The sequence below is a fragment of the Hydra viridissima genome, unplaced genomic scaffold (genome assembly GCF_058129835.1).
Source record: "Hydra viridissima isolate aposymbiotic clone 2 unplaced genomic scaffold, HvirCarnegie_v1 scaffold_12, whole genome shotgun sequence".
Classification (NCBI taxonomy): Eukaryota; Metazoa; Cnidaria; class Hydrozoa; order Anthoathecata; family Hydridae; genus Hydra; species Hydra viridissima.
Window position 1 is genome coordinate 6,425,319 of NW_028324311.1, and position 11,972 is coordinate 6,437,290.

At 29.1% G+C, this 11,972-nt stretch overlaps 1 protein-coding gene across 4 annotated transcripts; it reads left to right on the plus strand.

The window, feature by feature from the left end:
• The first annotated feature begins 3,864 nt into the window (after positions 1-3,864).
• Positions 3,865-9,715, plus strand: LOC149880985 (stimulator of interferon genes protein-like). Of its 4 annotated transcripts, none has more exons than XM_090069673.1 (3): positions 3,935-4,085; positions 4,178-4,341; positions 8,437-9,715. In XM_090069673.1, the coding sequence occupies exons 1-3, from the start codon at positions 4,043-4,045 to the stop codon at positions 9,190-9,192; spliced, it is 963 nt and encodes a 320-aa protein (XP_089925799.1). In that variant the 5' UTR covers positions 3,935-4,042; the 3' UTR covers positions 9,193-9,715. The 4 variants fall into 4 exon arrangements, with proteins under 4 accessions (XP_089925801.1, XP_089925799.1, XP_089925802.1 ...); XM_090069674.1 differs by having other exon boundaries at positions 3,961-4,085; positions 4,165-4,341; XM_090069675.1 differs by having other exon boundaries at positions 3,865-4,341.
• Positions 9,716-11,972: the final 2,257 nt, after the last annotated feature.

Below are 11,972 nucleotides of genomic sequence, written 5' to 3' on the forward strand. Positions count from 1 at the left end.
AAGATAAAGTTCGTTTAATATTTTTAACCTTATATAGCACACATTTGTTTTAAAAATGTTAAAAAAAGGACAACGATGCAAATAATTAAACAAAAGCGTTGTTTAAAATTCAAACCCAAGTAGTAATGGGTGTCAAATGCCAGCAAATATGATAAATAAAAGAGAAACCACTGCAAAGTTGATATTATTTTAAAACAATTGGAGTTATCTGTCTTTTACTGGTGTACTGCCTTTTGGCAACATTATACAATATAGGGCTAAGTTGCTGATTGGATATATCAATGTAGTTTGTATTCAAAGTCTTCAAGCTTTTAAAACAGTTTGATGAAATATCCCCCTATGAAAAGAGTTGGTATAAGATCTTCATCGAAATGGCCGCCAATTAATTTTTCTCTGCTGATATGAAATAGAGAAAAATATATAGAGTAATTCAATTGAAAGAGAAAAAGAATTAAAGAATTGCTTTTTGAAATTATAAGTATGACTCCCTTTCGTATTTAAGTTTAAATAAATACGAAAGAAATCTCAAAACTTTTTAAATAATGAAGGTTTTTCGTGATTAACACAAACTCCATTGTTCATGTTGACAATAAAAATCTTGTCAATTTTGTTTAGGATTTCCTTTTTCCATTATTAAAACTTGCTAAGATTTCCTTTACGAAAATATTACGCAACAAAAGTTAAGGAAATTTCTGTTTAGTTAGATTTTTTTAGTGTTTCCAGGTGAAATCGGGTTCGTTGGTTTCAAAAATGCAATCAGTTCTAATGTGACATCTAAGGTCACGATCGAAAATAAGAAAAACGATTATCAAGCAAACATATTGTTGATGCATAAGCAAAGCCAATATAAATACAAAAAAGCGAGATATAAATGAAGACCACATTTCCTATACAACTGCATGAATTTTTTTTAAAAAAGAACTTATTGCTCAAGAGCAAGAATAGGAGTAGAGATAATTTTCCCTAAAAAGTGAAACTCAGAACAAGGCTCTCTCCTGTGACTAGAATCATTGTCTTTATGTAAATTTTAAACAGTCCCCTTTCAACTCATTCTATCTGCCCTGATAACGTCTTTCGACTGCTAACATGTCTTGGTAAAACCATTCATCGTGTTCTTTACTAACTCCATTCGGCCTAAGGAAACCCAAATGAGAATGCTGTTAGTGCATCTCAACGAGCATTCTGCATCCCAGGTTTTGGTAACTGGTTTTTGGTACTGATTCTATAGTAAGAAGTCCTGGTACTATATTCTGGAAGTTTTTAGCTCTGATGTTGCCGTGAAGACCATCGTTGGCTCCGCGGAAAATATTTTAAGCTCTTCTTTCCCCCACTACTCATCGCATCATATATTTCTCTAAATTCCTCATCCGCTTCACTTGTGGATCAACGAAAATTCCTGCTGCTGTAAGCTTCAATAAGATTGCTTGAATCTTTCTGAGGACTTTTCCGTTTTTGTCAAAAGCCTTCACAAATGGGTTTATTAAACCAAACTTTTTGTGGAAAGATGGCGGCATGCTCTCAGAAGAAATGAGCTGCTCCTAATTAACATTGCATGCTACAGGCTGTAGGTTTTGTCAAAATGAACAATACTGTCTGATATAGTGCCAAGAGTCATTTGTGATGTACCAAAGACACAAGAAACATGCCTGTTTGTGTATCTGTCTTGGTGACCCTAGAGAAAGTAAGCATCATAAAATTGCCACACGCATTCCAATCATATTAGCTGTAATTAATTTTCTGGAGAAATGTATATACATTCCTGTAGTCTCCCTTCAAATGCACGGAGTGTGCAATAGGAATGGAAGGTTGTAAATTGCCATTATGTAAGAGTACTGCCTTCAGACTTCTTGAGGAGCTATCTATCAATAGCCTCAATTCATCTAACAAGTGAGTAACTCGCATTTCATCTAACAGTGAACAAACGTCTTCGCAGTGACACAAAAACTTATGAACTTAGGTAGAACTTTGTATATGCTGCATGCCTACAATGAGAAGCAGACACCTTACAAGCAGGATCTAACAAATACCACTCCCTCAGACATGACAATAATAACTCAGCATTGCCTTTATTTAGCCTCATGTCTCTATCCAAGTCACCAACTTCTGATTAATTGGCAAAATGTTGATTACCTTTGTTACGCTCACACTGCTAGCTGTCATTATTATTATCGTCAAATGAATCACTTCTTTTCTCTACTGCTTCATTGATTGGAAGACCTGGAATGAGCACATAATGATTATAAGGCACTGATGCAATAATAGAAGATATATTCGGATGCCCTTAACTCTTCTTATCCTTAGAACTTTTGTACTTTGAAATATCCATTATGCAAAACTAATAAGTGTACGAATGGTCTGCGGGGTGTCTTCAGATTCTAGGAATGGTAAAAAGCTTGCATTTCCTGTTGCCACGAAACCAGCCTTCCAGTGCTGACATGCAGAATTCACAAATAGTATATGGAGCCCATGGTTTATCCTGATCACCCATTCCCATTGTAAAGTGTGCTTTATAGACAGCAAAGTACCTGATTGTAATTGTATCAGGTTAGCCTTCTCACTACTCTTATAAAAAAATTGGCATTTTTCTCTTCCTATAAAATTAAGCATCAACAAATTGTATGGCATATTCAAGATTATATACCCAGATAATATTTAGGGTAACAAACGGAAACTGACAGGTTTCTAACTTCAATTTGCTATCCTTAAAAACAAACTCAAAAGCATGGGTCTCATCAATTGCATTACACGTTTAAGTATACCACTAGATTAAACTAGAATATTGAAAAATTCTTGTAAAAATCTGTAGCATTTAAAGTTGTGAAATCCAGACAAGGTAAAAAATGTGACTGGTTCTTTAAGACTTCTTTTTAAAAATAGATGCCCTTCTCGACCTCTGCTAATAATTTCTTCTCAATGGACACACCTGGTACTAAATCATCAAAGTTTGAGAAACGACCTGCTATTGAAACAAGTATTGGTAAAACGACAAGATATAAGATAAATGATATATCGATAAATGATATATCGATAAATTTTATATCGATAAATGATATATCGATAATGAACTTTGTGTCCAGTGATCATGTCAAAAAATTTGATTGAACTTTTTAATTCTAAAATTTAAAAATTTTTTTATAACGTTGTATGATACTGTTCTGTCCTTAAGTAACTCTTTCTTCCCTACAAGTAATATTTAGGAAAAATACCCAACCAAGTTGATTACAAGTAAATCACTTTGAGTATGTGAAAAGTCATGGAAAAATAAATCCAAACGAATCCATTAGTTTTGAAAAAAGACCTTTCCTTGATCAACATGCAATATAACAAAACAAACAGTAAAAACCATTTATTTTTTATCTTTTGGCTAATTGTGTATTTTTGTAGTGTTTTCATTTTTGTTGTTGTTGTTGTTGTTGTTGTTGTTTTTGTTGCTGTTGTTGTATTTAAGATTATCTTGATTTGAAAGTAAGAGAAACCTCAACAGTAAAACTTATTTTTTAAAAAACTAAGTTTCCTACATTTTTTTCTTGTTGGCTCTTTCTTTAATCATGGTTATGACAAGGTTTTTTTTTCCCATGGTAACTAAACAAATCCCGTTACTGTGTCACAATTGCATACATAACTTTTTTGTATATGTCGTCTATGTGAAAAAATTACAAAGTAAAAAAAAGTATCTTCGAACTAAATGAATAATAATAATAAATGCATGGTTAAGCTTCGATTGCAGTCTAATTAAAATGTATTTATTCCTGTTTTGAATTTTTTACCTCGATATTTTCTCTACATATCTCACAAATCTTGTACATACATTATAAGGGGTTTTTAGAAATCCCATTTAATATCTTTTTTGAAAAGAAAAAAAAAAAAACAAAAACAAAAGAAAGGACTGTTGGAATTTCACAATGTGACGGAATCTTAAATCTACGAAGGAAAGTTGGGATAACCATACCCCGATGCTTAGTCCGAACTGCGACTCTCGTGTGTTTTCCTATAAAAAACTTTTTTTTTTTCAAAATGTTAAAGATTTATTCCCAACTTAACAATGGTTTTGGCCCTATTTTTGATGAGCGTAAAAACAGAGAACGGTATATTATGTTTGTGATCCTTATTTTTATGTGTTTCTTGATTGTTCCAAGTTATTTTAAAAAAGATACAACCTTACAGAGGTCATTTTCAGAGGATTTGGTGTTGGTGTCTATGATTATTTCATCGTTAATTATTGGAGAGTTTTTGCGACGAATAGCGTTTTTTTTTGAAGAAATCTTTCATGTTAAAACGAGATACAAAGGTTCATTCAGATTAGCTTTCTACAATAGTGTAGCCTTGGCCAACAATTCCGGGGTATGTTATATATATATATATATATATATATATATATATATATATATATATATATATATATATATATATATATATATATATATATATATATATATATATATATATATATATATATATGTATATATATATATATATATATGTATATATATATATATGTATGTATGTATGTATGTATGTATGTATGTATGTATGTATGTATGTATGTATGTATGTATGTATGTATGTATGTATGTATGTATGTATGTATGTATGTATGTATATACATATATATATATATATATATATATATATATATATATATATATATATATACACATATATATATATACATATATTTATATGTATAGATATATACATACACAGACATATGTATACATAGACATATATGTATATATATGCATACATATTTATATGTATATGTACATACATACATGCATACATACATACATACATACATACATACATACATACATACATACATACATACATACATACATACATACATACAAGTTTGTTGAATTTTTTAGGTTTTTATTATCACATTTTTAAAATTATCTGCAGTGCAATTATTTTGCATTTTTGTCTTTCAAGAGAGGCTAATGGGCTTTGAAAGTGGATTTAAACAACTTGTAGTACCTTTTACTTCTGTCTAGACCTTTAAAAATAGAAAATTGGTCAATAAATACTGATTTTAAAAATCTAAAAAGTTGATAATTTTTGTGATTTTTCACAGTTTACAGTGAACACTTAATAATACTAAGTACATATGCATATTATGTACACCTGCAGTTAATTCACTTGAAAACAAAAGAAATAAGCAAAATAGTTCTGAAAGCTCTTTAAAGTGCCTTCTGCAACAAAGCAAGATTACATCAAATCAAATATTTGATCAATTTATGCAGTTTTATTGCAGGAATCTAAACAGTGGATTCAATGTGACATGGGCACTAAAGTCTGCAAAGAACTGTCTTTTTCAGACCTCCTAATATTCCCTAATAAAGAGCGAGTATGAAAGCTACATCTTCTGCAGAGACTATTATGTAAAGAAGAATTCCAGTATGGAGACCACTAATTTTTGCACTCTGGTAGCTGAGACTGTTATAGAGAAAGCTTAATAATACTAATGATAACAACCCATGTTAATCTCTTAAAATGATAATTTTGCCAATTTTTGAGAATTCTAGGTGCTTTTCTCACTCTATCAAGCTCCACTATTATCCAATAAAGCCTGTTATATTTATTTTATCTATAAGGTACTGGAGTATGGGTTGGTACAGAAAAAATGTTGTGCACAGAGCAGCAGACAATCTACGGAAGTTGTATAAGAAGTACTGTGACCTGCCAAAATAAGACTATTTCCTTCTACTACTTTTAATAAGACAGCTTTTAATAAACCAGTAGCTCTTGATTTTATTTAAAACAATAATCATTAAAAGTAATAGTAGCAGTGTTTTCCAACCTTTTTTGGATAAAGTTAAAATATTAATTTTGTAGGAAAAGTGAGAAAGAGAATAATAATGACAACAAGAAACAATAAAGATCACCTGTATTAGCATAGTTGGTATTTAATACTAGAGATGATTGTGTTCTGCCTGTTTTCTGCCAAGCTTAGCAATCATGAAAAAATCTAGACTGATCAGCTATTTTTTTGATCACAAACTGAGAATACCTGAATTCTTCTAACTTAAGAAACCTGTATTACCAGTTATTTCAAAAGAAACTAAACTGCTTGACCTGGTTTCTCCTCATTCAATTTCTTTACCATTCTTGACATGGATTAGAAATGGCTTGAAGTTGATCCTCAACTTTGGAACTGTGATGAGGGCTTTAAGGCTGTATGGGATTTTGTTAAGACTGTCAAATTCACAAATGATATAGCAGAGAGAGTTGTAAAGATTGCACAGGGGTGTTGTAAAATTCTGACATAAGATTTCAAAGTAAGTTCCAAGATCCTCCATAGAATGAAATAGAAGACTGAAGCATCAGGATACAAGAAGAATACACTGAATTCTTGAGTTTTAGATTTTTTTTCAAATCATGTTATCATTTGAATAATTTTGATTAATAAAGATTATTTCGCCTATGTTTCTTTTAAAAACAAAGTGTATCACAGTAAAATTAAATATTCTGGTGAAAATTTAATACGCTATTCTTGTTTAAAATAATTAAATGACATTAATTGATCCCCAGTAAATTACATAAAGTATATAGTTGTAAGAATATTGTTGAATAATAGAAAAATAAAATTTATCAATTTTATAAATTGTCTAAAGTCTGTATTTATGGACCAATTTTCTATTTTTAAAGGTCTAGATGGTAGTAAAGGGAAACCACAAGTTTTTTAAACCTATTTTCAAAATCCTTCAGCCTCTTTTGCAAGAAAAGAGTAACACTGCAAATATTTGTAAAAATGCTGATACTTCAACAAATTTTTACCAATATAGGGGAAGTTTATTCAACCAACAATTGAGCTAACTTTTGGATTTTTATCGTTTTATCATATGTGGGTACTACATGGAGGGCAGAACAATCTAATTTTTAGAAATGTAGTTTTTTTGAAAACCCCTAATATATATATACAGTGGGCAAAATAATTGTCCGTACATTAATGAAAAATAAGGTTTTTTGAAAAAAGCTCTAAAACTTTAAATGATAGAAAAAAATAAATTAAACCAATAGATAGCGCACAAGAAAACAAATAAAAACAATACACCATCTTTAATTTTCTCCCGACAATTTAAATTATAATTAACTTATTTAAAAGTTGTAAAAATTTTAAAACCAAAAAATTGTCCATACATTTGATTTAAAAGGTAAAATTTTGTTTATAAATGATTTTTATACTAATATCTTGTACTTTTAGGTTAAATAATACTATAATAAATTAAAAAAAAACCTTTTCTTAACTACATGGCTATGATGGAAGGAAAAAGAAAAGAATATAGACGAGAGTGAATTTAATTTATATGGAGCTGATGGTGGTGCAAAAGTTTATAGAAGAGTCGGAGAAGAATATAATGTAAAGTGTTTGAAGGCAACATTTAAATTTTGTGGTGGAAATGTTATGGTTTGGGGCTGCATGAGTGCGTCCGGTGTTGGCAAAATTGAATTTATTGATGAGAAAATGGATCAACACTTATATAGATCCATATTAGAACGGAATTTGGTGGCTTCGGCAGGAAAATTAGGACTTGGAATGGAATTTATATTCCAACATGACAATGATCCAAAGCACAAAGCTGGATCTGTAACCAGATATCTTGCTGCAAATGGCATTAATGTGTTGGATTGGGTTGCACAATCGCCCGATTTGAACCCTAAAGAACATTTATGGTCGGTGGTGGAAAAAAGAATGAAAGATAGAGCTCCAAAGAATAAAAACGAGCCCAAAGAATTGTTTTTAAGAAATGTTTGGTCATCAATTAATCAAGAAATTACGTCTAATCTCATCTCATCAATGAAAAATCGTTGTAGAGCAGTTATTGAAGCTGATGGTGGTCCAACAAGATATTAATTTAATTTTAACTAATTTTAATTTAAAAAATTAACATAGTGTACGAACAATTTTTTTGTTTAAACTTTTAACTCTTTTCAAATAAACTTATATAACTTTTCATATATTAATATATTTTTAACTAATACACTCAAAATTACTTTAATATTATGATATTTCTTTAAAAACTCTTAACTACAACTATCTATATACTTTTAAATGTTGTTTTGATCAAATATAGATACTTTTCATTAATGTAAGGACAATTATTTTGCCCACTGTATATATATATATATATATATATATATATATATATATATATATATATATATATATATATATATATATATATATATATGTATGTATGTATGTATGTATGTATGTATGTATGTATGTATGTATGTATGTATGTATGTATGTATGTATGTATGTATGTATGTATGTATATATGGGTTTTATCTGAATTTATCCAAGTATACCACCTTCCTAAATTGATAAAGCGCTTCTTCTAAAACTTGTTTTACAGATTCTCTAAGTTATCGGTCAAGGAATGTTCAAAGTATTAATTAAATAAAAAACTTAAAGATTTAATTTTTTTTTAGATTGTTTGTGTTATCTTTATTTTAACCTTTTTGGTATTACTGAACTATTGGAAGAATGGTGACAAAGGAATATTTTCGTTCACATTTTATATAACTAACATAGTTTGTAGCTCATTTGTGATGCATTTGCTAAAATTAAAGCAATTATCTCCTGTGGAGTATTCTCATTTGAGTGAGAGTGAGAATAAGCAACTAGCAGCAGGCTTAGCCTGGGGATATTATTTTGGTTACTTAAAAGAGCAACTTCCAAGGTTGAAATCATTAGTGGAAGGAGCTGCCATTTCTCCAGTGATTAAAGGAAATGTTTTTGAACATCTAAAGCCAATTTTGTATATTATCATTCCGAAAGATTGTTGTTGTATGGAAAGTTTTGAAAATTGTGATAATAGGATCAAGTTTCGGTTCAATTCACTTGAGTACAAACAAAACGTAAATGGCGTTCATGAAAGATCTTTTACAAGCAGTGTTTACTCTATTGAGCCAGTTGATCGAAAACCGAAATATATTGTTATGGAGTATGCAAAACCTATCAGAAATCTATATCAAATGTCAAGACATTCTAAAACTGGTTTGAGCAATGAAGATGTTGAACGTGAAGTTAGTTTGTTTTATAGGAAATTAAAGAATATTTTAGAATGTGATTTTAATTGTATTGGACATTATAAACTTATTTTAATAAATAGCACAGCACGAAATAATAATTTTGTTGATATTTTGTATAAATCCATTGAAGATGACGAACTTCATTACGTGTAATTTTTTTGTTAAATGTATTTTTGACATTGAATGTCAGTCTTATAATATTTCAATCGTTTTTTGTTGTCTATTTTTTATGATTTAAATGCTCTATTTATTGTGTATTTATAGTTTTTATTCTTTATGAAAAGTTTTTACAATGCCATTAGTATCTTAGATAAATGATAGTTAAAGTGTTATAAAACGTTTTTAAATTGTCGAACTTGGAAGAATAGATAATAACTTTCTTCGTTTTATTTTATTTCTTATAAAAAACCGCCGAGAACTTTTAAATAATATAACATACCAAATATGGAGTGCTGATCCTACAAATGAGCTCTGTAATAAAATGATATTTGTAGTCATTTTTTTACCTGTGTAAAATATATCCGAGAACTTGTCTGTTTGGATTGTGTTACTGTTGTTGTTGTGTTCCGAGTTTCATATTTTTATTAAGTTCATTATATGATCATGGAAAACTTTTTTTTTTCTGAAAATAATGGAACATAAGTTTTCATAAATAAAGTTTGAAATTATTGGCTAATATAGCTTGAATTACTTCGAGATATTTATTTGATGAAAAAACAAAAAATTTCCTTAAAGTTCTAGATGCTTAGATCATATAGCAATTTATCTCTTGACTGACAAAAAGGAATACTCGTGGTCAAAAAGATGTGCCCCTTTTTTTTTTTCTTATCATTTTTACGGTTGGCTCTCACTCCCCGAAGTATTTTTTTTAAACGGTTTTACTCAATATTGGAAAAATATTCTTTCTCACCTCGGTAAGAATGGTGCGAATGCACCTTAGTAAAAATTTGTTCCTAAAAGAATTTATAACAAATATTTGACTTGTCTTGTCAACACATGTCTTGTCATTATAACTTTATACAATGCACCGATTTGAATGGGGCAGATGCCTTGTCTTTCTCAATCTATATTGTCGTTAAAAGCTGTTGTTAAACTTACTGGCAAGAAATAATAAAAAAAAAAAGATCTCAAAAAGCAGGGAAAATTATAGTTCACATGATATAGAAGGTTACCTAGTGTGGTAAAAAAACCACACGAGTAAATGAATTCTCTTAAATAAACAAAAGCAAGCTCGAAGCAACAACCACAAAGATATTTTAAATCACAATAAGTTATAAACTCGGCAAAAAAAAAAAAAGTTTAACCTTTGAGTGGCACAAAAAAATGCCAATAACTTTTTAGAGTGCGTATAATCATTTCTCGTGTTTGATTCACTTATAGAGATACAACTCTTTGATGTTGTGCTCACAAAGTAAAAAAAGTTTATACTTTTAAAATTAAGTGGTGACCCTATTTGGAGAAGGAATATTTTCAGATTTGAGCTACTTTTTTTATTATTGATAAACTTCCCACAGTCGTTCAAGACATTTACTTTGTTGATCTAGCTTGAAATGTGAAGTGATTTATTTTGCTCTACTGGTATCAAACTTAAAAAATCGAACTTCTGAAACAAAGGAATAAAACGGTTGGTTATACAAACATAGTTGGTTTGAAATAGACATAAAATGGTAGCAATTTAAAAGAGCTAAATAAATTTAGCTCTATTAAATTTTAATTTAGTTTTTTTAAAGAATTTACTTTTTCCTCCGAGATTTGTATGCATAAGTATAATAAGTATACTTATGCATACAGATCTCGGAGGAAAAAGTAAATTCTTTAAAGTAAAATCTAAAGTTTGCATAAATTTCCTCAATTTTAGCTTGATTTTAAACTCTTTTCATCATTATTGAAAGCAGTTTTAGAAAGGTTATCGATATTAAATTATCAAAGCATCGACGTTTAGATTTTCGGTTTATAACGAATAGTAACGAATGCGGTAAAAATCTCTGTATCAGTTATTTAAAATAGATCTAATTTGAACTAATTTATATTTAAACATACAATCGCGAGGTTAGAATTATTTTGTTCTATCTCCAAGTTTAAACGTTGGGAGAAAGTTTTTGATTTTTTTCTTAAAGTAAAAATTATTCAGAATTTTAGTTTTAATTTTTAAAGAAATAATAACTTATGCTTTAAATAATTTGTTTAAACAAGTTATTAAAAAAAAATTGTAAAATAGAGCGTATTTTTAAAGCATTATTTACTAAAATTAATAACTCATTTTCTCCCAACTATTAAAATAGGAGATAGAACAAAATAATTCTAACCTCGCGCAATGCTATTTGATTTTGTTTCAGCCCTTCAAGACGCGCAGAACACTCTTCGATTAAAAGCGCGTAACTTATTTTTGTAACAAGTTTTTAAGTAACAAACTTACGTATGAAAATTAACTTGTCTTACCAAAAACATTGCTGTTTTGAACGCATAAAGAGTTCTATTTTAATAATCTTCAAGAAGTTTAATATTTCATAAAAAACGGTATAGAAATTGCTTATTATTCGTTAAAAACCGAACGCCGATGTTTTATTTTGTCAGAATTGGCAAGTAGAAATTCTTTTTTTTTTTAAAGAATTTGATTTACTTAAGAACTTCGATGTTTAAAGTACGTTATTTCAAAGTCTCTCTAATATCAAAATTTATGAGAAATTCTGCTCCACAAAAAACATTACTAGACAAAACGAAATTACAAAAAGAAAACGAGGAAAAGCACTAAACAAGTATTATTGCTTAGTGATTCAAATCTTTAATATTAACTCAGATTCACATTCTTTAATACTAGCAGTTTTCTCTTTTTTTTTATTTTTATTTTATTCAAAGATTCAGCTATTTCGTTTCTACTTTGCTAGACACTAACAATTACTTTAATGTGTACTGCGCAATTACATTTAACCAAA

Bases quoted from the DNA above. Each gene is read 5' to 3' on its own strand.
- LOC149880985 (XM_090069675.1), top strand. From the start codon at position 4,015: ATGTTAAAGATTTATTCCCAACTTAACAATGGTTTTGGCCCTATTTTT. The intron at 4,342-8,436 runs GTATGTTATATA...ATTTTTTTTTAG, and splicing joins CCTTGGCCAACAATTCCGGG to ATTGTTTGTGTTATCTTTAT.